Source organism: Aedes aegypti, chromosome 2 (genome assembly GCF_002204515.2).
Source record: "Aedes aegypti strain LVP_AGWG chromosome 2, AaegL5.0 Primary Assembly, whole genome shotgun sequence".
NCBI lineage: Eukaryota > Metazoa > Arthropoda > Insecta > Diptera > Culicidae > Aedes > Aedes aegypti.
This window is the reverse complement of record NC_035108.1, coordinates 224,890,253-224,916,077: the sequence shown is the minus strand read 5'-3', so window position 1 is coordinate 224,916,077 and position 25,825 is coordinate 224,890,253. Positions and strand designations below refer to the sequence as shown.

Genomic DNA, 25,825 nt, shown 5'->3' with positions numbered 1-25,825 from the left:
GAAAAGGTTTTGCAGTAGAAGATGATGGTCCCGGAGGAGGATCACCATCTTTTAGAACTGAACCATTTACATCAATATCCATGATTGGGGTGCAAAAATAAACAATTTAAGAGAAAAAAAATCAACACGAATATGAAAATAAATATATAATACAATAAAAATGAGAAGATACTTAGCAACTTGAAACTCCACGTAAAATGTCTGGAAGATGAGACTTCAAGCTTCCAACCAAAAGCGTACAACCTCCTCTTGAAAAAATCCTACTCCGCACTAACGATATTTCTTGACGTCTTCCGCACCACACAGGCTCAATCGAATAGTCCTCTCAATCTTCTAGCTTCAAAAATAAATCTCGACGAGATTTCACGCTCCACAAGTATCACGCCGACTCGAAAAACTTCCGCCGCACTACACAGGAAATACCAAGACACCGCGCCACACAGGAAAAAGTCCACTGCCGCACCACACAGGAAGAATGAAAATCAGCTACTCGAATCACAAATGACCCGAGTTCAATCTTAGAATCGCTTGAAAATTTCTCCTCTGAAAATAGAGAAAAATGTCAGTAGCTTGAAAAACAACTTCTTGCCAGTTCAACGCCTACTACAGCAATAAAGAAACTTAAAAAAATAGGATTCATTCGACGAAACGCATCCGAGTTCCGTGAGCCATATGCTTCAAAATCCGCTTACTGCTCGCTTGTAAGAAGCATCCTGGAATATGCTGTTCATGTATGGGCTCCTTACCACGAAACTCAAATCGCTCGTATAGAAAGAGTGCAACGATGCTTCGTCCGATATGCCCTGAGGAGATTACCGTGGTCAAATCCGATCGTGCTGCCTGTGTATGATAGTCGGCGCCAACTAATAGGGCTGGAGTCACCACGCCATCGAAGAGTTTACCTTCAAAGGATGTTGGCATATGACGTAATAACTAGCCGGATCGACTGCCCAGTCAACGTCAACGTTCTCTAATCAGGATAAGTCGACACCGTACTGTTTTCGGCCAAAATCATCCGCTCGAGAAATATTTTAATCTTTTAAATGAAGTAGATATTTTTTATTTTACTATTGATAGAAATCGTTTTAAGAATATTGTTAGACAGATTTATTAGTAAGATAAGGGATATTCAGTCTGTACAGCAAGGCTGAATTTAAAATGGCTAAAAACGGATTAAAACGACTTACAATGGCTAAAACGGCTTTAAATGGCTAAAAACAGCTTAAAATTGCTGAAAACGGCCTAAAATTGCTAAATATGGCTTAGAACGACTTAATACGGCTTAAAATGGCTAAAAACGGCCTAAAATGGCTTCAAATGGCTAAATCAGCTAAAACGGCTTAAACTGGCTAAAACCGATCTAAAATGCCTTAAACGGCTCTTGAAAGAACAGCCTATGATCAAAAGAAGGAAAAATCTCATGAATATTTAAGCAAGTGTAATGCATATTACACTTATTTTTGGCACGGTAAATGGCTGGGCATGGCGTACCATTGGTACCTCGCGTACCTACAGGAATAAAATAGTCGCCATTGTGTGGTCCTTAGCCTCTTGCCCAGCAACTCCTATCCCTACCTCCTCGTGGTACTGGCCGGGGTACGAGTAACCTTGGGGAAGATCGGGTAACCAACCCCCGGTGGGAACTTTGGTCGTATGCTGACAGGGAAGGGGAGATTTGCTTCTGCAAACCTTGAGCGTCTGTACTCCATGTTAGGAGCGGCTCACAACAGCGTCTGTTCCCCATGTCAGGGGCGGCTGATCATCGTCCGAGTGCCAGAGAAGGACTCTAAGCTAAACTGCGCACTATGGCCCTCCGAACATTTAGGGGGAATGGTCCTCCGGATATCTAGGGGGTTGGTGTCAGGCCCTGCAAGCCAGCCGTAAAAATACACCAGCACAGGAACGTCAACGAGAGAATACGGACCGGAACAATCGGCAAAGACCACAGCGACGAAAATGAACTATCGATTGGAAACTCGGTACGTGGAACTGCAAATCTCTCAACTTCATCGGAAGCACACGCATACTCTCTGATGTACTGAAGATCCGTGGTTTCGACATCGTAGCGCTGCAGGAGGTGTGCTGGACAGGTTCGATGGTGCGAACGTTTAGAGGTAATCATACCATCTACCAGAGCTGCGGCAACACACGTGAGCTGGGAACAGTTTTTATAGTGATGGGTGATATGCAAAGGCGCGTGATCGGGTGGTGGCAAGTTGAGGCTCAAAGGCCGGTTCTTCAACTTCAGCATCATAAACGTGCATAGCCCTCACTCTGGAAGCACTGATGATGACAAGGACGCATTTTACGCGCAGCTCGAACGCGAGTACGACCGCTGCCCAAGCCACGACGTCAAGATCATCATAGGAGATGATGAAAAAACTATCCGTCATTAACAATGTACGGTATCGACGCCCGCCTCGGTATAACCTAGTGCGACTGGCCCAACCGAACGTCGCTGCCGCATACGCGCAGCATCTCGAGGTAGCGTTGCCGGAAGAGGGCGAGCTTGACGAAGCCCCTCTTGAGGACTGCTGGAGCAACATAAAAGCAGCCATCAACAACGCAGCCGAGAGCATCGTCGGGTACGTGGAAAGGAGGACATGTAACGATTGGTTCGACGAAGAATGCAGGCAGGTTTTGGAGGAGAAGGATGCAGCGCGGGCTGCAATGCTGCAGCAAGGAACGCGACAAAACGTGGAGCGATATAAACGGAAACGTAAGCAGCAAACCCGCCTATTCCGGGACAAAAAGCGCCGCCTGGAAGAAGCGAAATGTGAAGAAATGGAACAGCTGCTTCGTTCACAAGAAACGCGAAAGTTCTACCAGAAGCTTAACGCATCCCGAAAAGGCTTCGTGCCGCGAGCCGAAATGTGTAGGGATAAGGACGGAAGCATCTTGACGGACGGACGTGAGGTGATTGAAAGGTGGAAGCAGCACTACGATGAACACCTGAATGGCACGGAGAACACAGGCGCCGAGGGTCCCGACAGCGGAGGAAGTGACTACGTCAGTACGGCGGATGAAGGAAACCAACCTGCCCCCACATTGAGGGAAGTTAAGGATGTCATCAACCAGCTCAAGAATAACAAGGCCGCTGGTAAGGATGGTATTGGAGCTGAACTCATCAAAATGGGCCCGGAGAGGTTGGCCGCCTGTCTGCACCGGCTGATTGTCAGAATCTGGGAAACGGAACAGCTGCTGGAGGAGTGGAAGCAAGGGGTCATATGCCCCATCTACAAGAAGGGCGACAAACTGGAATGTGAAAACTATCGTGCGATCACTATCCTGAATGCCGCCTACAAAGTGCTATCCCAGATTATCTTCCGTCGTCTATCACCAATAACAAATGAGTTTGTGGGAAGTTATCAAGCTGGTTTCATCAACGGACCAAATCTTCACTGTACGGCAAATCCTCCAGAAATGCCGTGAATACCAAGTCCCAACGCATCACCTGTTCATCGATTTCAAAGCGGCTTATGATAGCATCGACCGCGAAGAGCTATGGAAAATCATGGACGAGTACAGCTTTCCCGGGAAGCTCACAAGACTAATAAGAGCAACGATGGACGGTGTGCAGAATAGCGTGAAGATCTTCGTGCCTGCTGTTCAACATCGCGCTAGAAGGTGTCATGCGGAGAGCCGGGTTCAATAACCGAGGTACGATTTTCACAAGATCCAGCCAATTTGTTTGCTTCGCGGATGATATGGATATTGTCGGCAGAACATATGGAACGGTGGCAGACCTGTACACCCGCCTGAAACGTGAAGCGACAAAAGTCGGCCTGGTGGTGAATGCGTCAAAAACAAAGTACATGCTGATAGGCGGAACCGAGCGCGAGAGAGCCCGCCTGGGAAGCAGTGTTACGATAGACGGGGATACTTTTGAGGTGGTTGATGATTTCGTCTACCTCGGATCCTTGTTAACGGCTTATAACAACGTTAGTCGTGAAATACGGAGACGCATCATCAGTGGAAGTCGCGCCTACTATGGGCTCCAGAAGAAGCTGCGGTCGAGAAAGATTCACCCCCGCACCAAATGTACCATGTACAAAACGCTTATAAGACCGGTGGTCCTCTATGGACATGAAGCATGGACCATGCTGGAAGAGGACCTGCAAGCACTTGGAGTGTTCGAACGAAGGGTGCTTAGGACGATCTTTGGCGGAGTGCAGGAGAACGGTGTGTGGCGGCGGAGAATGAACCACGAACTCGCTAGACTCTACGGCGAACTCAGTATCCAGAAGGTTGCGAAAGCCGGAAGGGTGCGCTGGGCAGGGCATGTTGCAAGACTACCGGACAACAATCCTGCAAAGATGGTTTTCGCGTCAAATCCGGTTGGCACAAGAAGGCGGGGAGCACAGCGAGCGAGGTGGCTTGATCAGGTGCAACAAGATCTGGAGAACGTGGGCCAAAATTAGAGTGTCCATCCCGGGACATCCCGGGACAAAAAAATCCCGGGATTTGACAAATTTCGGGATTTCCTGTTTCCCGGGATTTTATTTCTGACATTCCGGGAATCCCGGGATTCCCGAAATATATGTAGAATTTGATGAAAACAACTTAATTCCAATGAAAAACAATGACATTTTTCCTCACTATTAACCTTATTTGATAAAGTAGAAAAGCATAAAGAAAAAGAGAACGAATGAGTAATTATTTTCATGAAAAGAATAATTTGGCAAGTAAGAAACACATATTTTGATTTGTCTAGTTGCAAAGTTTTAATCCTTCTCTCTTTAACATTAGCTGCTTTTATACGCCTATGCTGAGATAGCAAATTTGAAAGTACACCTAAATCACAAATCGCAAGTCAGTACCATCTGTGAAAACTAGGCATTGAGAAAATTGACTGAGAAGTTTTCAATCTCGTTTTCATTACAAATATTCAGGAAAATCCAGGAGATTGGAACATGTTTCGATCTCAATGTTCTTTTCACTCTGTTACCTTTCCAAGAAAAATATAGAGATGACCAAATAGCGATTAATTTTTGTGTTATGCGATGCGAAAATCTGCTGGGGGCTTACATGCGTATACTTTTCATTATGGGACAATTCGACTTGATGTTTTTTCCTAATTTTACTGAACAAAAAATGATTTCTCGTTAGTGCAGTTGAAAGATCATTAGAAGATATACCTAATGAAAACTAATATCAACTCAATTTTGACCAAACTTCAGTCAATAATTTTTAGTAATTAACTTTTAGCATGATCTGCAATTCCTTCAATGATCTTTCATTTTTTCTTTCGTTCTAAAGTTTTTATTGTTTTTTTCAAATTTTTGAAGCAAATCGCTTTAAAATTATGACTTAAGTTTTTATCATATTTTCATTCATAAGTGTTATAGAGAAATTGAAAAAAAAAATCCATAGCAAACCCGTAATTAGTCAAGCTAAGTTTTTGATTCTTGTTAGGTTACTTCATCTGAATAAGAAAGTCTAATCTGAAATGTGATTTGCTATAATTAACATATTGTTTTGAAAAGTTACATTACCTGTTTATTTCATTGAAAAAAATTGTATAGTCTAATTTGTACTTCCATTTCAACCGAAATGCTAGTTTTATTGAAAATTTTATAAATCCCGGGATCCCGGGATTTCCCGGGACAAGCATAGATTTTTGTCCCGAATCCCGGGACGAGCAAAATGGCCGGGAATGGACACTCTAGCCAAAATCGAAGTTGGAGAGACACAGCCATGGACCGAGTAAATTGGCGTAACATCGTTAACGAGGTTTTATCAAATTAATTGATGTAACACCAACTAAATAAAAATAATAGTAATGCATATAACCATTTCATCAGTTCAACTACAAAGAACTGCTAATGACGTAAAGAAGGAAAAATTCCCAATTAAAATATAAGCTATAATGGGGCCCAGATAGCCGTAGCGGTAAACGCGCAGCTATTCAGCAAGACCAAGCTGAGGGTCGTGGATTCGAATCCCACCGGTCGAGGATCTTTTCGGGTTGGAAATTTTCTCGACTCCCAGGGCATAGAGTATCATCGTACCTGCCACACGATATACAAATGCAAAAATGGTCAATTGGCAAAGAAACCTCTCAGTTAATAACTGTGGAAGTGCTCATAAGAACACTAAGCTGGGAAGCAGGCTTTGTCCCAGTTGGGACGTTACGCCAGAAAGAAGAAGAAGAAGGAACCAGTATAACTCGAAAGAATAGCCTATGTTTCAAAGAAGGAAAAATTTCTAATGAAATCATTACTTCAGAGTCTTGACGCGATGTGTGCAATTCACAACTTCGTCCTGAATTGAAGGGCCGATTTTTTTTCTTTATTATTGAGATTTTTAGCCCTAGGCTGGTTCATCTCATAAAGGGTCGATGTTATCGTTCTATTGGAGCTCTTATATAGTGACAAACATGATATAATATCAACAATATCAATATCAACAAATCATTAGCTTATCAGTTATTGGGCCACACTTGTGAACCCTACACATCATGGTTGTAGGAATTTGATTTGATGACCATTTCGGCCGAATGGCATTCGGCCAAATGGCCGGACACCGGCTCTGTACCTCTCAAGTAATCTCGCACATAAAAGCGATTGCCAATTCACAATCAAAGTTTATTATGTTAAGATGAACCAACCACGGGCTGGAAGTCTCTCGAATAAAGTTAATAATAATAATAAAAAAATTTATTATGTGATGTTTGTTTGCTATGAATCAAATTACTACTACCGTAATCCGGGGGCAAATTGATCACTATTTCACAACTTTTTGTCATGTAATCCTTTAGAATTCAAATATTATCAAATTTATTTCGGTAAAATCAGTACTTCATTGATCTCTATCAGTTTATGTAATCGTTTTTTTATGAAATAAAATTTAACATTTCATAAAATTAGTTTTAATATCAAAAAATGAAAATGGCACATTGGGGTGAAATTGATCACTATATAATACAGCATATTTTAGAAAGTTAAATTTCCCTATCTACTAAATTTGGGTCTCCTGAATCAGAAAATGATGTCAAAATTCTTACAACTCGTGTATATCATCATTTTAATGCAAAATTAAACTGTGTAAATCTGCACAATACGCCTAAATGTATGCAATTTCCCTTGAAATAAGCACGTCATTCAACAATAAACTGTTTTATGAGCAAAAAACTATTTTTGTAATGCGGTACGATTTCAAAAATGAGTTCAGGAGTTCACACTGAAGCTTACATAACATTTTAACACTCAAAGTTTGCATGCAGGCTTAGCACCAGCCGATTGTGTAGTACCGACATTTCCAGCAGTATTGCTAACACCTTCAAAAACTTGAAATATTTCTATGCAAAATTGACATTGATGAAAATGGAATAGTTGAAAATCATCATTAGACATCTATAAACTAGAAAACATGGAATGTCTGTGATGCCAACGAAGTATTAGGTATCCTTGCAAGGTAATGCTATTTGGTAGCGACCTGATCAAATACACCCCAGTGATCAATTTGCCCCCGGTTTACGGTACTAAGAAAAAAACTTCCTAAACGCGGTTTTGGGGCCCAGGAACGCGCCCACCACACCCCCCTAGCTACGCTACTGCTTCAACTGGTGACCTAGCTCGCCTTTTGACTCTGGCTTACCTGTTTGTCCGTTCTCTTTTTATAAACCCTTAAAGGCCATTTGTGATACATTATAACAATAGTCAGTATATTTTTTTATAATTTATTAAGAGTAGAAAAATAATTGACATTTAATGGACAAAATGAACACAAGGTAATGTGCTCATCCATTGAATATTAATTAAAGAAGTGTAAAGATAAATTAATAAATAACATAAATAAATAAATAAACATACATATACAAACTCGAACGCACTATCGGGAAAAACGTTACGAACATAAATGTATGTAAAACTTTTGTTCAATCTTAATGTTTGTATGATATGTAGAAAATTTTGATCAATGGAAGCTACATTTTGTAACGGAATTATTTTATCATTTCACATTTCAGTAATCATCTATAAATACCTTTTCGAAGGCTTGTGAATTTGAGTTAAGGCAAAAGTATAGAAAGAATTGCTTTGGTGCATCGTAGACAGGGAATGTAATAAATGCTATCTGAAACTCAAAACTGATATTGGATGGAATCACATGGTCCTAATACGAACTGCATAGGACTCCTTGCTTAATGTTTGACACATACATGCCGTAACAGACGCATAAGCAGTTTTACTTCTTCGAAAACGCCATTTTTCGAAAAAGGTAACGTAGTTCGACGATGGTAAAATGCGTTCGTTTTAACTTTTTGATGGTTCCAGTTCAATGCTTAAGGCACATGTTTTGTAAAGACGGTTGATATGCCAGTTTTTGAGATGTTGTTTCAAAGTTTAGCTATGTAAGGTGAGCATCTAGACTTCATTGCACTCCAGATAAAGTTGTCGACAATCCAAACCTAATCGGCCATTTCGTCCTGCTTCATACAAAGTTTCGAACGATTTAGAAGTCTGCCGTTCAAGAATATAGCTGGTGGCATAGCTAAAATGAAAAATAAAAGATAAGAATACATTAATAAATTTGAAATAATCTAACAAGATAGAAACATTTGCAAAATGGATTAAAAATAATGCAATAAACCCGATAAATTCTTAATCTGGCGAAAAAGAATTTGTAGAATTTTCAAACGAATTTATGATTTGAACTGCTTTAATGTTGCATGGAATCCGCAATTCATTCGATCATGTAGCTATGTATAATTATACAATTTGAGCTGATGAAAAAAAGCACTTACTTTCCAACTTGGCAGAAAATGCTGGATCCTCCGATCGAGTTCATGCAGTCATTGTTCGCTTCGCAAATGTACTTTAGCAGGCATTTGTCCTCCGAGTTATGGTAAGCCCTAGCGTACGTCTTCATAACGGTGATTCCAGCAACTGCTGCATCGCTGAACGAATCTTTCTTGCCCAAACTTCTTGCTGACATGGAGCGGTGCGAGAACGATGTCTTCAGGGCATCCAGCAAATTGACCACGATGTTGATGAACTAAAATGAATGAAAAAACAAACAACACATAGGATAAAGGTGCAGTCGTTGACCTCGAACGCAGATTAAACAGGATCACGAAAAACGAAAGAAGTAAATTGAACATCAATTCATGGTTTGTTCAGATTTTTGGAAACTTTCATAATTGTTCAAACATTTGTGAAGGAACTTCCAAAAAATGTTGTGTTATGTACACTAGAGTGGTTCAAAAAATCGTTTTTGCTCCATTCCGCTAATACGATTCTAGATCAAATTCTGAGTGTCGTCTCAAAATTTTAGCTCATTTAGATTAGAACTAAAACTGCCGAAACTGCATAACTGCATCTTCAAAGTTATAGTAATTCCATATGAAAAAAGAGCAACTCATTCAATCAGTCATAGTGTTTGCCCATATGGGGTTGAAGGGTTGAAATCAAGCTGAAACTGTTAGAAAGATTCTTCAGCTACAATTTTGCCGAATACCGTATTTAAATCGGATGTCTCAATAATAGGTTATTGTTTTTTTTTGTGTGAGTGGAAAATCTGGCTCTAATAATTGAACTACTCTGCAGGCATCACTGGATATGCAGTAAAACATAGTAGCCAGGATTTGTGCGTGCTATTTTTCGGGCCAGATGTAGCAATTCTTTGTGTTTAGAAGATCAATGAGCACTGTTGAAGAATTTCCTATTGAATATGAATCAATAACCAATGATTGAAACGTCCGATTTGAATACGCAATCTTCAGCAAAGTTGTAGCTGATGTAGTATCAGTGTAGCTCTAACCCTCAAGAGTACCTGAGCAACCACTATGACTGATTGAATGAATTGACAACTTTTCCCATAGTATTACCCTACGAACTTTAAGGATAAGTAGCCGGTCATTATTTTTTAACAACCATGTTGACTTTTCAGCTCGCAATTTCAAAGTACTGTAATCCAGGGTAGCATTGGAGTAACATTTCCTAAAAAAAAATCATTTGAAAACGCTATTATTACAAGTTTTATATTTTTAAAACTAAAACTGGAACATATCGCTCGTGACTGTGTACTATATTTTTTAAACATGTTCAAAATTATTTTTTTATTTAGCCAGTATGGTGTAACATTGATCACCCATGTGAACAATATTCGATAACATTTAAAATACCATTACTTACTCATTATTCACCCTGGAGCCGAATATGATGGCCAAACTCTTTACCTTTTGAGTTATTAAAAAATAAAACTTTGAACCGCGGAATAAGCCTAAATGTAGGCAATTTCCTAACTGTTCATACTAATTCGTTAATCTAGTTGAATTGAACATGCCTATGAAAATGTTTACAGCGAAATCGTTTTCGGCGATGCGATTTATAGTAAAAACCCTATTTTCCTTGCTCATATCATTTGCAGTACTCATGTGAGATATGTTCGGTAACGTCATCCATAACCATGGGTATCGCTATTTTGAAAAGTTTGAAAACAAAAAAAACGCATGAACGAAATTCAATTTTCGCAAAACCTTGTTTTTCTTAAGCTCATGAATAAAAGAGAAAGGAGCACCATTCACACATTGAAAATATTTCAACGAAAAATGTTGACTTGAATTTATTACGAGAAGGGTCATACCCCGTTTTACGGTAATAAAATTGGTACTTATAGTCAATATTGGTTTGAAAAAGTTTCACTGTACACTGTTAAATGCATGCTGATATTTTATTTTTTAAACTTTAAACTGATTTTCATTACTCCGATATTGTGAAATGCAATATCATCAATCATTAATATCGCGTACAAATTTCAATGGTGGCCTACTTCCCCTTAAAGCTAAGTATGCTGTTTCGTTCAAGAAAAGTAAAGAAATTCTTTGACTGAATGGGTCAAGCAATTTCCTAAAGAGAGCTTCATTTGAAATGACATTTCTTCTCAACTGCGTACTGCGATCAATGAAAAGTGATTTTCTTGATCATTTATTGGAAGAAATTCCCCACGCCACGAAAATCTCGTTTCCTATTTAATAGGCGATAACTTTTATTGTCAGCAGCAAATCAGCCTTAAGGGTCTTGTACAGAGTCAGTTTTATCGAAATAATCTCAAATTTTGGGATGACACTCAGAATTTGATCTAGAATAGAATTAACGATGTGGAGCAAAAATGATTTTTTGTACCATCTTGATATAAACTCTGTAACATTATGTGATTTTTATATGAAAAATATACGAATTCTTCAATCTGATGAATTCCTTAACTGTTCAGATCAATTCCTGAACCGTATCAAAAATCAAACCAGGAAACCTTGATAAAGATTTTGCTTTTTAACTGAGGACGTTAATACGAGGCTAAGGCTATATTTATCATGAATAGTATCACCAATCAAAAGTGGCTCAAGGATACTTTACTTTTCCCTTTAACACTAATTTAATCTCTATCAGGCAGAGGATTACTCGCTATAAAATTACAATGTTTGTCTAATAACTAAATAAGCTAATCAGAAATCTCCTATTTTGGCTTTCATGCAATTCAAAAGCTATGGCTATGACTAGTACATTTTCTCTATAGAGAAGTTCTTTTCTCAAGAAATATGTCATCTTCATCTACATAATACTGATACAAATATTAATTTTCTTTTATGTCCGAGACCCCTTGGAGATACGAGGGGGGGATAAAAATAAATAAGGAACAAAAAAAATGAAAAAAATATTTTAGAATTTTAATTTTTAACAATAGTTGATAAACTTTTTTTTTTGCAATTTCTCATCGTAATAGGCTGTTTTTCATCACGCCAATCTGTCATGAAACGGCCTACTTTCCTGCACTGAAGTATACTGTGCGGGAATAGTCATTACGCAACTGAAATCAGTGCTGTTATGCTTCATTACGCAACGGTTTCTCAATACGCAACTGTTTTGAGTTGCGTAATTATTATTACACAACAGTTTTTCAGAAACTGTAAAATAATGGTGAAGGCATTCCGATATAATTTCTGATACCCTCAAGTGGTCTTCTACGAAAAGGCAAAAAATGTTGTACGTAACTCGTTGCAGGACTCGATTTTTACAGCACGAGTCGTATATTTGCATTTTGCACATTTGCACATTTTATTCGAAAAGAAGACATTTTGTTCCATAACTCATCAGCAAGAAAATTGTCTTTTCTTAGAAGAAGATATGCGCCGGAATCCGCCTACTAATGCGATCAATTACAAATGATTTTCTTGACCCTTTCAGAAAAGTAATTTTTCACACATTCGAGTTAGGCGTTTCCCTTTTTCAAGTGCATAGTTTCCATGAAGTTATAAAATAATGAAAGGTACTTATCTAAACACAAGATTAAATGGTGAAAAACCCGCGTTGTTTGCTTGATCCAAACTATCTTTAATGTTGACGATTAAATATTCAAATGACTTTAAAGCACTAGTTAGCAGCCTACAAGAATAATGAGCCTATTCTCGTATTTTCATACCAAATAAGCCGAAATAGTATGGGGTTGAAAGTTGAGACTATTCCCCCTGCTATCCCTACCACATGCCTGGTAAACATTTACAAAAGCTATTTGCTTTATGATGTGCTAATAGCATGTATTTTATTAGTAGAATGTATAAGAAAAATGAAAGTCGGCTATTGGTTTCGCCACGGGCGACCGTGTTAATTGTTTAGTTATTTTTCGAGATCACGTTTTTTAGCAGTAATTCGGTAAAGAGGAGTGTTTTATTGGGTGGTATTTGGCGTTACTGCGCCTGCTTGGATGAATCGTGCGAGTTCTGATTATTGTTGGTTTATTTAAATATTTATTAATTCAAAAAATATGTGCCAGTTCTAAAAAAAACTCCGATTACCTACTGGTGAAATTGGAGAACTTTGTAAAATCTAAAAATAAAATGGAGATGAATCCTTTTTTGGTACTTTTGATTAATTTCAACACAAAGTTTTTTTTATCATTACTGGGCTCGTATTGTGCCAATATGCTTCATATCTCAGTGTATTTTACTGATGAATTTCTGATAATTTGGCCGAGAAATATCCATGATGCCGAAATGAATCATGAAAGTGCCCAAGCAGTTATTTTCGCTAATGTGTAGAATAAATGACCTCAAACACCTAGATATGATCTAGGGTGCAAAGCAGGGCCGCATTTACAGGGGGGGGGGGGGCGAGGAGGCCATGGCCCCCGGGCCCCACAGTTTAGAGGCCCCTACAAATTTTGACAAACATATTTATAGTCAAACTTTTTAAAAATAATTAGAATCAATTCAGTAGTACAAACTTTTCGGAAGCGCATCATGTGACTTAAAAGATTCAAGGTGTGTCCATAAATCCGGAATAATTTATGGAAATCAGCTCATATAAAAATTGTTATAATAACAAAAAAGAGATGAGACAGCCTCGGACTGCAAATATCTTAAATAAGGGTACCTATCTATCTCTATGCATCTACTAAAACAAAATATTAAAGCATTCAGAATAGGATTTTATTAACTTCACGAGAAACAAGAAGATTAATAAATATTTAAAAACGATGCATATAAACAAGTAAAGTGTCATCCTGGAATAGAGTCAAATTCCTAATGATTTTCTAACGTAACTTTTTCAACAGTAATGGAAGCTTTCTCAATGAAGTCTGAGGTTCGAATGCAATTTATATAACCTGTAAGATCAAGGAACACAATTATTTGAATATTTATTTTGAAATGACTCTATCGATCACGCAGCAGGGCTGATAGTGGTAAAGATTCTTGAATATAGGAAAAAAAGAACAAAAAAGAGACCAGATAGGAACCTAAAAGAGACTGAAAATGGACCAAACAGAAATACAATACGTAACCTAATATGAACTGGGAGAGAAGAGTTTGATCCTTCATTATAGAATCAGGTCAGACATTTCTCTTATTTTTCAATTCCTCTTGACATTACGATAGTATTACTGTAAGTATTTATTCACGATTTTCTTTAGGAATTTTGTGACATTTTAGATATTTTCTAAAGATTCATAGATTATTCACGGAATATTCTGAGTGATTATATTCCGTGGAATTCTTCCAAGAATATTCCTAAGGATTTCAACCAACAATTTTGTTTCAGATATGTCAACAAGGTAACTTGTTTTTTCAAGGATAACCATAGAAATTACCTATAAGATTCTATTTTTTTTTTAGATATTTTTTCAAGAAAGTCCTCCAAGATTCACGTTTAGAGTATAATAAAGAATAGAAAAAAATACCTGGAGGAACTAGTAATCCCTGAGTAAATTACTGGAAGTATTATCGTTAGAATGCTTAATGATTTCCTGAAGAAATTCCTTCAAGCATATTTTGAAAAATCATTGGAGAATTGGAAGAAGAATCTTCAGAAGAATTTCTAGAGAGATCCCTGTATGAGTCCCTGGAACTATTCCAGATGAAATCTCTGGACAAACCATTAGAAGATTTATAGCCGAATAGACGCGTTATAGTCTTTGATTTTTTTTTCTCTGGTGCCTGTAGAATTTTGCATAAGGATGCGCTGCAATCAGAACAATGAGACCCCTAAAATAATTTTTATTAAAATAGACACCTTAGAGACCTTGCATTAAAAATATAGACTTTTAGAGACTTGCATTAAAATAGAGATTAAGTATCATGGAAAAGCCCTGCTACCAGCCCTACATCAATTTCTGCTACTCAAAACTTTTAAATAAATCTGTAGGGGAAAAGGTGGTTGAATGAACACCTCAATGATATCTTGTTCTGTTTCTGATTCTTGTTTCTGACAGAAAAATTATGAACTTGTATAGTTGTATCGCACAACAAATGTTGAACTCGCCATATACGTCAAAATCGTGGAACATGTTTTAGAAAATCGTTCATTTCATAGGGTAAATACCATTGCACACCTAGTTTCTGTAGCCTATCTTACGCAATTTTTCCTCAGCTTTCTGATGGTGATCTCAGAATTCAAAACGAGCGGTGCGCTAATGGTGAAAAAACGATTTTTCTAACAAAATTCAAGATGGCGGCTAAATTCAAAATGGCCGCCGGATTTTTTTTAACTTCAAATGAAAGCTATATCCTTTCTCTATACGATGCCATTAAGTTTGGTATGTGTTCCAAGGGAAATATGAGACATATCACGTGAAGAAATACCCAAGATTTATCAAAAAATGGGCTTTTTTGCAAACTGTTTAGCTAGCTGGCGTACGAGGGGTCCACCAATTTGAGAAAACAAAAAGGACCACCCTTAAGTTTTATCGAAAGCTAGCGATCAGTGACATAAAATTGGAATTCTAACGATGGGTGCCGATGGCGGCCTGGTTTCAGCGAGAATTGCTCATTATAAAGAGGGGTATTATCTAAAGCAGCGATACTAATTCAGACTAAAATAGCTTAATTTTCACATATTTTTATAATTAACAAAACAGATGGATGTTCATTTTACCTGCACTATGTGAAAAATTGAAACGAACATTTTTGAAAATTTTCATTGCATTTTCGAAAATATGTCCATACATGATTGAACTAATTTTAAACAAAAATTACGGTATCAAATTTGACATCATCTATATAATGATATTCACCTCACTGAAAAACCTTAAGAGCGCCAAGTTAGAAGTTACCGTAAAACGGGGTAACTTTGATAGTGCGAGACCCACAACATATGCATCATTGAAATTTCTCCATGAAACCTTGCCGATTTTATGGCGAATCATATATTAGGTATGGGAAATTAGGCTACGGTGGGGGAGGGAGTGTCAAAAATTGGCCACAAAAATGTTACGTCAGTTATGGATGATCCCTTATCGACAATCTACCGTTATAAATACCTTCTTTTATTTTAGAGTGTTTTATTATGAAAACGAAGTGTGTCTATGGGTTTTAAAACAGTCTATAGTTAGATACAAATTTTATTCAGGCCTTACAAAATGGTGGGTAAACTTTTCAATTTGGAGGTACATTTAAAAATAATAACACAGAAACAGTTTAGTTTATAGGGAAGAATTATTCATAGCATAACATAACGAAGATTTCCAGCAATAATAGTCCCGTAAGATATGAAAAATAATGTACAAGCTAATTTTATTTAGCAAGATAGTTAGCTATGTAGAATAGGGTTTTGAAAAATCCTTAACAATGAGAATTTTGAAAAAGAAAGAAATTGGAAAAAACAGGATCCCTCTTAATCATTTTAGTTATACTTATAACTTATCTTAAATGCTTAGGTAGGGTCGTGCTTTTTGAATTAGAATCGATTTCACTCGAAACATGTTACAATAAAACATAAATTTAGATCAAAATCGTAATCATGAAACAAGAAACAGATTTTGGAATGATTTAATGGGATTTTTTTTTCAAATAGGAAAATTATGCAATTGAAGGCCCCAAAATATGTTTGTGCATTTATTTACATGGTTTACATCAGTGACGCACAGCGTTTTGCTTAACAATGCTTAGAAATCAGTCATAAAATTGAAATAAATAAAATTGTTTTAAAATAAATTTTCTGTTTTATGTGAACTTTAATGATTTTGTTCGCCAAACGGTGTGCATCACCGTATCATACAAATATTTTTATACAGTCATTGAAGAATTTCGGCTACAACCAAATATAAGAAATAAATAATTCGTTACCTTTTCCACGTATTATACATTCGGGTGAAATTGATCGATTTTCATTGATTTTATGTGCTCAATAATGCAACCCATTTCAGTAAACTTAAATCTGAAAAACAATTTCGACAGTGTGCAACCTGCATCAATTTAGAGACAAATACAGCCTAAAAATCGTGAAAAATGGGTAGGTCTCATTTTATTCTTATCTATTTTAAATATATCATACATTTATTTCAGAAGTTCACAGAAATTCAGTTATAGAAATTTACTTCAACCGTCATGTGCAAATTCTGTGTTCAGGTATAAAAAATATACAAATATAATACGATACAATAAGGCAATGGGATGTTCGGTTACTCTACAAACTACATAGACACACACATTATTTTTGAAAGGTATGATAAACTATGTCCTCTAGTTTATATTAATATTGGTGTGCCATTGAAAACAAAAATTAAATCTTATGAAAGTTTGATCAATTTTACCCAAATATATGTATACTTTTCCCATTCGAATACATTAAGTGCTGTGAAAATATCATATAATTACTGTTACATACCTCACCAGCTTGTTTTGCCATTGTGTTCACTTGATCTGGGTCCTTTGCACCGAACATAGCTGTGAATACAGCTGCGAGCACATTCTGCGAAGAGAGATAATCCAAAAGTTTGTGCTGATAACCAATATCTACTGTCTAGTAATTCCTACTGGGGGGTTTAAGCTCTATAGAATCAGTCAGTAATAGGCTATACAATGGTATGCTACGTTAAATTTAAGCTTGATACATTGCTACAATGACTACAAAAAGTTACACATCTTTTATGTACCAATCACCTGTATACAACATTAAATACACGCAAATACTATTGATCTGTACTAGATCGTGACTCTAATCTTCTGCTGATAATTACCTGCATTGGTGATCCACCGTTGTCCACCTTATCGATACCGTCGTTGGCACCTCCGCCAAGCAATGCAGTGATAATCTTAAGTCCAACTGAAATCACATTCGCCCAAGGCGATTGGGCAAAGCTACCACCATTATCAATATCATCGGATTTGGTAGGGGCATTGTTGTTATTGTTGAACACCATTTGCATTAGCATTCCCAGCATATTGGACCACGAGAATCCGCCATCCTGGATTTGGTTGGTTTGGATATCGTCAATGTCGTCCAGGGCTACTTTCTTGATGGCATTTGGTTTTTCTGCGAATTTCCTGTTCAGTTGAGGGTTAGTGTAATAGGACGGTTGCTGTTGATGGGACTGGATTTGTGTGTGGGATGGATGATTTTGTGGATAAGCATGTATCAAGACAAAATTGCAAATTAGAATTGACACTAAAGTCCAACCAGCTGCCTTTTGGGATGACATTCTGTAAATATAAAGAAATAATAATCAAATTATTACAATATAAAGTTGAAACGAATTTCCGATTCTTGATTTTGTGCGATTTTCAAGGTCATTTTTTAGGTCGATAAAAAAAACAAATTTCAGAAACTATCACCGAGAGCCAACTTGTGCACTCTCATAGTTGTTAATAAATATGCTAAATTTTTCCTTAAAAAGCTTATTGAAGGACCTAAACTTCAATCAACTCGTGCGAGCAAAACGCCCACCCCTATTTCACCAAAACAGCTGTTTGAATTCAAATTTAACCAAACGTAATGCCACGTTGAAGTTACGCGCAGATTGGAACCTTACAAATGCACATTTTTCGCATCAGCATGTATATTATTATTGAACAATAACATCTGACCAAACGCCCGGATGTATGCAACATATAAGCAAGCATGACTGTGTGTGTACGTTTACAGCATGAGTAACGCCGAACTCAAGCGGAGCGTTTTACCCCGCAACACAGTTAATGCCTAGTATGCACCTGAAACGTAAAGCGCTCGAGTAAAATTTCTCTTTTTTCCCAACGTAATTTTGACAGCCGATCCAGTATGAGCAGTACTTGCAGAATAATTGAGCGGCACATTTTTCCGTACGGAAAAAAGACAGCTTCATTTGATTTGTACGGCAGGCGTTACCGACGTTATGAAATCAGCTCTACTTACTCAGCGTACATCTCAAGTAATTTCGGTAGCGTAATCATTCATTGACCGTTTCTTGTCATATCCTTTTGCACAGTACTTATGATCAGCGTACCGGCCATAAGCTAGTATTTTTTTAATTGATTTGTAAGGCCCATAATAGCTAGGTTAGGTGTACCAGTTATGGCCATAGTGGTTCCCTATTTCGCCATACGTGATATCTTGAACGCCGTCACATTTTGAAAAATCTTTCGTGTTTTGGCAGTAAAATAAAGGATCTTCATGTTAAAATATTCAAAAATATTAAAAATGTAAAGGCTATCAAAATTTTGCATATGGCCAAATGGGGAACAACTATGGCCATAACTGGTACACTTTCCTTAAATGGATAACTGTTTAATTAAAAAAAAAGCATAAAATATTTTTTTTTAATTAAAATCGCTGTTTTCTTTAACATGGGCAAATTACCCCCAGTCGTTAATGATCGTCAAATTTTCCAAAGTCTGTCAGAAGACAACGAAAATCATTTTAAGTTACGGGCTATTAAAATATACACAAAATTTCAAAAAGTACCCCATCTAGACGCGGTGTTGGTTATCAGAGGGTTAAATGAAGGTATACTGTGAGCGGTGTCTTTGATAAAAAAAAAACATAAATAAAGTGTGTGGACAAGACTGTGGACCCGAAAACTAGTCACGTATTTTCAAGCGTCTCAAAAAACGTCCCAAATTGTACAATTGCCTTAAAGTGATTGAATGTGTAGTTAAAAGTTGAAATCTCATGCATTGAATAACAAACAACATTCATACAAAAATTTGCATGATATTTCTGGCCAGTATCCTCCTCGGGTTCTATTTGGCGGAACCTTCACATTATTCAAGTCTCACAGGATTCTAGTGCGGATTTTAAAAGAACTCGGCACGTTCTTCTTTCGTGGCTCTGGCCACAAAAATGATTATAAAGAAATCTTACAGAAGTATGTTAAAAATCAATTATCGGAGCCAAACCTCAAATTTTCGAGAGCACAAATCTAGAGAACCAGACAGCGGTTCAAGCTGAAAACTGGATCGATTTGTTACCACCACCGAGTAAATTTGTGGTTTGTCTTCGATTTATGTTTACCTTAAGAGATTCTTGAAGATATATTAATGAAAATTTCATTGAACAATAGCATTTTTTTAATCTATTCATAATTCTAGTAGGATTTATGTTAAAATCATAATCCTAATAGTATGTAGTTCCTCTGAAAATTGTGATGGCTTTATTCAAAACAGTAAAGTAATTACAGTTTCCCCTGAAGAAGACGTCATACCTGCGTCGAAACGTTGAGTTATATAATAAAACTCGTTTTTCACAAAAAAAAAAATACCGTTTTGTCTCAAATTCCGAACAGACTCATGTTCCGAACACTCTGTTTTTGTGTGGCGGTGTGGTTGAAATGTTTCGTTGAAATATGTCATTAAATTATCAGAAAAAAGCAGTCAATTGCAATTCAATTTAATTATCTCCTAATATATTTTATACCACGGGAGTTGTGATGATTCTTTAATTCGAGGTCAGAGCTCAGATAAATTTATTTGCGAAATTAGTCATTTGAATACGATTTATTCGTGCTGTTCGGAATTTGAATCAATGTGTTCGGAATATGAGACAGAATAAACACAGTTAAAAGGAAATGCCAATTCAAATGGAGCTCACTGTAGAAAATTTCTTGACCATTTCTTCCGAAGAAATTTTTAAAGACAATTTACACCGTCTTCAGCCATAAGCTGCACAGACTGAACATAAACTAACATTAGACAACGGACACACGGAACGACCAGTGGACCAGTGAAGAATTTTTCGTTTGACGAAAAGTTTTCTCCAACTGGGGCGGGAATCGAACCCACGCTCCGTAGCACAATACGCCTAAACGACTGACGCCGCTAACCGCACGGCTACGAAGCCCACTTTTCTTGAGCGGAACAGAATACCAAGGTTTAGTGTGAATCTTTGCATATTGTTACTATTTATTAGAAATAAAAACATAGCTCGTTGAATCTCGAGAAACAAATGGCCATTTCTGCAAAATCTGTTCCGAAAATATGATCATGTATATTCTCTTTTGGAATTATGTCAAAATGCATATTAAAACTCATAAGTTTTAGGACGAAGCAGTCATTTGCGATATTACATGTGATGCTGGTAAGTCGTGGGTGCGGCCAATACGAAACATGAAAGGAATCATATAAATGTGGGTAAGTATTAAATTTTGCATGGTTTATCAAGAAGGTGTCCCTAGGATTATTTACTAGATCGGTCATTGTACCATGAATCCCTGTACAACATCCTTTTACATGCATTACATCACACCAAGTTGGTAGTTGTTAGTTGACCATGAGACGTTTGGACTTTTTCAATAAGAGCTCATCTTATTTCTCACCTTTATTTCAACTCATGACCTCCCTATAAAATTGGTAATATTTTAAGTCACAATGAAATATTCATGACCTTCTAATATTTTTTTTTCTCTGGAACATGTGCCATAATTTTTCTATTTTAAATTTTAGTTTTACCCAACGAAATCAGCTCGATATTTCACAATATTCCGTTTTATTTCTTTCGTTACTGGAAAATTTTGACGAAATTTTATTGATGTAGCGATTCGAAACCTGAAAAAAATAATTTCGCTTCATTAGAATTCGTGGAATTCCGCGGAATTTCGTTTCGTTTCCTTAGTTCAATGCAATGAATGTTACATTTCACACGTCTAAAACAACAAATAATTATAACTTTCTCAAATCTCAATTCATTTCTACAAAATTGGAAGTGAAAGCTTCTCACTTGAATAGCATTCTAACCACCATGACATTTTTAACAATTGTTTTGAATCGAGAGATGAATAAAATAATTTTAAAAATATCATTAGGGATACAAAAACTAGAAAACATTGAAAATCTTTGATGCCAAAAAAAAAACGTTTATAAAATTAAATTAAATTTAGAAAAACAATATTCAATTTTACGGTAACTATAATAAAGACGACAAACACACTTTTAAACCACCTACATAATACTGGTTGATTTCGGTTTAGATCATTCCAAAAACCCTTTTTTAATGCAGTGAATTATAAAGTTGAATTTCTCATTATTGGGAACATGTGCGATTGTAAATTAACGATATTATTTACATTACAACATCATTTCATTGCACTTCATTGCGTTAAATAATGTTTAAACTGAAAAACTTTATTTAAAGCCTATCCTAAGGAAATTTGGTTTGATAAGAAAAATGACAAGAAAAATTATTGTGTGTACATTTTTGGTAAGCAAACTTAATGTGTTTTTCATGTCTGATATAATAAAAGGTTTCTTTTGATTTTTACCATTGATTTTACAATGAAACCATACTATTTACTATTTTTAACTAGTTCGCCTTCAAAGTAAAAGTATACCTCCGTATTCGGCTTGCAACCACTTTGAGGTGGAAGCCAAGACTTCTATATTTCATGTGCTACCAATAGTGTTTGCATATATTTGCGGCTGTACGAGATAGACCGGTTCAATTTCGCTGCTGTTATGGTGAAGATGAATCGAAGACAAACCCTGAATTTTCAAGAGCACCACCAGCGAGTGACCAATCGATTAAGTTTTCAGCTTAAACGGATGTTTGGTTCTCCAGATCCGTGCTCTTGAAAATTTGAGGTTTGGCTTCGATTCAGCTTCACCTTAATTCAATCCATCAACTAAAACTAAATAATTTAATTTTTTGGGTAAAAGTCACGGAAACAGCCATACATGATCACATGACAAGAAAAATTATTGTATGTACATTTTTGGACAGCAAACTTAATGTATTTTTCATGTCTGATGTATAAAAAAGGTTTATTTTGAATTTCACCTTCAAAGTTAAAGTATACCTCCGTATTCTTACGTCCGTCCATATTCCGTATTTCTTACGAAGCTAAGTTAGGTATGTGATGATAAGGGTATAACAGAGGAATTTATTTGAGGTTTCCAATATTGCAAGAAAAAAATAAATAATGAAAACAACAGATAAAATGAATACTTTTAAATTGCTGAGAGAAAAATCATCAACTTGAGCGTCAAGTTGTTGAGATAATGTAAGTTGTTTAAGCGTATGAAAAATTAAATTGTCCATTTTCTTTTGTTGAAAGCAAATGAGAAATTAGGAATCTACTTGATTTATTTCCATTTAAATTCAATCGTATACGAGATCTGACAAAAAATTCATGACCCTCGTAAAAGAATTTCCTGCATGAGTCCAAAAGCTTGTGTAAACCGTATTCATCTAATGTTTCACCACATCAAGTAAGGCTTCCATTCCATTACAGTTAAAGTATTTCTGCCCATATATTCTCGAAAGCAAATATTTGAATAGAATTGAAGCGTTTCATTGTGAAATTTTTACCTTTTAAAAAGTCATAGCATCTACAAATATAAAATGCATATTATGTTTTTTTTTAATTTTTGGACTATGATTATATGATGATTTTATAGCTTTATCATAGGTTATGTACAGCGAAAATAAGGTGTTTCATAATTTTAATGATAGCTTCATCATTGCCAATATTCTATAAAATATGCTATAAAATATCCCCAGGCTTGATAAGGGGTCATGCACAAATTACGTCACGCTCCAAGGGGGGGGGGGGGAGGGGGTCAAGCCAAGCGTGACAAGCCTTACACAATTTTCGGAGGACTCATACAAAAAGTGTGACAAAGGGGGGGGAGGGGGTCGAAAAAGTTGAAATTTAGCGTGACATAATTTGTGTACCATCCCTAATGCTCCTCAACATCATTAGAGTTCGGTGAAACACTCTAGAGCAGCGTGCTGCCTTTGCTTCTTTGCGAGGGAGCGAAAAAATGCTAAGCAGAGAGGCAACGAAAAATGAGCGAGGAAGATGCAGCACAAAACACATCAGAGTAAAATTCCATCAAAAAGGGTACTCTCACAACTCCCCGAGGACTGTTTGTTCGGGCGGCAGACTCAAGAGTTCTTTTGAAGTGTGAGTAAAGGTGAGCATCGCAACAAGAGAGAGAGAGAGTACCAAAAAAAATCCTCGCATTTTTTTGCACTCTCACTCGAATCGCTTGAGGATTTGTATTGAAAATTTTTAGTTCAGTTTTTTCTCCTCAGAAAAACGGCAAAATCGACTCCTCTTTGCCTCGCAGAGGAGTTTCTATCAAGCCTGACTGTGACTCACGACGCGCCTCAACTCGCTGCTTTTTAAAATCAGTTTTTAAGTGTGGCGCTGCTTTCTTACGATGTTTATAAACACAGCGTACTATTCAAATATTAAGAGAAAAATTTAAAAAAAAAATAATAATTTCTGTCGGATCCATAATAGGTATATGTTCAATGAATAGTTTTCAATGCATTCAAAACAATTATGTCTACATGATCACATTCTTCAGGAACTTTGAACTCTTCTGAGTAACGTCATAGTGTTTCTTCAAAACACGAAACACTTGGAAATGTATAAATGATATCTTTGAAAATGTACAATGTATAAAAATATATTTATTTATTTATTTTATCTTTATTAGAGAGATTTTCAGCCAGAGGCTGGTTCATCTCTGATAAAAATATAAACAAATTTCAATTTGTTCAACATATTTTCGCAAAAAAATCAATCCTTACAAATATTCTCATTTCAATGCTAGGGTTCCTAGTACCGACACCTTTTGATGAGTACCGGTTCTGCGGTACTGTAACTCTCAGTACCGGTAGCGCCAATAAAATACCGGTACTGGAAGATTTTTTTTGCAATAATTTTAAAGCATACGGGATTAGTCAAAAAATTGCAACTTTGTCATATTTGTCAATAAATACCAGTTTTCTGAAGCTTATTCTTCTTTTTTTATCAATTATAACACTTAGGGGAACTGTGGGTAAAATGAACAGGGGGGGTAAAATGAACAGGTTAGTGTTTTACGGTAATTATGCTATAATTTTATGAAAAACATAGCACCATCCTTAATCCTCAGACAAAGAAGCTATTTCGACAACTCTAGCGCGATCTTGAACTGTAAAAGGTTGTAAAAGTAAACAAAAACAAAGTACGCCTCTTCGTTTTCTCATATGATGTAAATTTTTACTTGTGGAATTTAACGTTTTTATGACTAAAATCCTTTATGAATCTTTCCAACTGCGTAGCACATCACATCTTTAAAGTATTTATGATAAGCAGACGAAAATAGGAAGCATTTTAATCTTCTAAGTTCTTAAAACAAATGATTTGAATATGTTGATTCTTTGGGGGCAAAATGAACCACTCAAGATGGGGGTAATATGAACACCATGGCAGGACGAATACTACCGGATTTTATATCAGATGCCGAAAGTTATCCGGAGGAAATACAAAGACAGTGATGGACAGCCATCCAAATGGTCGCGGCTAAACGTTCCATCGATTCCGGATTATCTGTGAAATATGCATTGATCATGTACCAGATGCCGAGAATCATGCCGCAACCCGTTCAATTAGAATGGTGTTCATTTTATCCCCACTACATGTTCATTTTACCCCCAGTATATGTTCATATTACCCTCACTGTATGTTCATTTTACCCCCAAGTATATGTTCATATTACCCCCGTTACATGTTCATTTTACCCACATGTTTGGAGCATTGACTCTGTGGAAAGCATTTTTCAAAATTATAATAATGTTGATAAAATTCTGTTTCCATCACAATATTTCAACTTGTTACATTGCATAAACATCCTTCTTCAATTCTGTGCAATTGAAACAGAATCTGACAGCTTTATAAGCAAGAAAACATGAAAAATGCTTAGGGTGTTCATTTTACCCCCAGTTCCCCTACAAAACATGCTCCTAAAATGAAAATGAGTGAACCGTTTCAACTTTTTAACTCATGAAATACCAACTCAAAAATATTTGTTGAAATTCTAGTTTTGTCTGACGTAAACCACATTCATTCAAATCTGTCCCTCAACCATTCACAGTTGACCGTTTTATAGGAAATTCGAAAAAGTTGCAGATGTATTGTGTAACATTGCATATGGTGCTGAAAATCGTTTAAAAAAATAATATTTTATGGACTATGTTGTCACCTTGCTTTTCATTCATAAAGTAGGATTTGAAAATGCAAAGTATGTTCAAAATTTAATGGTTAAATGCCATACGCAGGCGTTTTTTTTTAAATAACTTCCAGATGCAGAGAAAGCTTTTTTTTGGGTCCATTCGGATGTTGCTAGAATTGATGCCCATGCATCGTGAAA

General features: G+C 36.5%; 1 protein-coding gene across 4 annotated transcripts in view; it reads right to left on the bottom strand.

Moving 5' to 3' along the window:
• Positions 1–7,667: 7,667 nt before the first annotated feature.
• Positions 7,668–25,825, bottom strand: part of LOC5575902 — a 56,483-nt gene continuing 38,325 nt past the window's right edge. For 2 of the 4 annotated variants that reach the window (XM_021844144.1, XM_021844143.1), the window contains exons 2-5: positions 17,452–17,914; positions 17,100–17,183; positions 8,747–8,997; positions 7,962–8,493 (exon numbers count right to left, since the gene is read on the bottom strand). In XM_021844144.1, coding sequence (XP_021699836.1) covers positions 8,367–8,493; positions 8,747–8,997; positions 17,100–17,183; positions 17,452–17,913 — 924 coding nt within the window. In that variant the 5' untranslated portion in view covers position 17,914 and the 3' untranslated portion in view covers positions 7,962–8,366. Of the gene's footprint in view, positions 8,494–8,746; positions 8,998–17,099; positions 17,184–17,451; positions 17,915–25,825 lie in introns of all 4 variants that reach the window. The other 2 variants (XM_001662227.2, XM_021844145.1) reach the window with 2 other exon arrangements.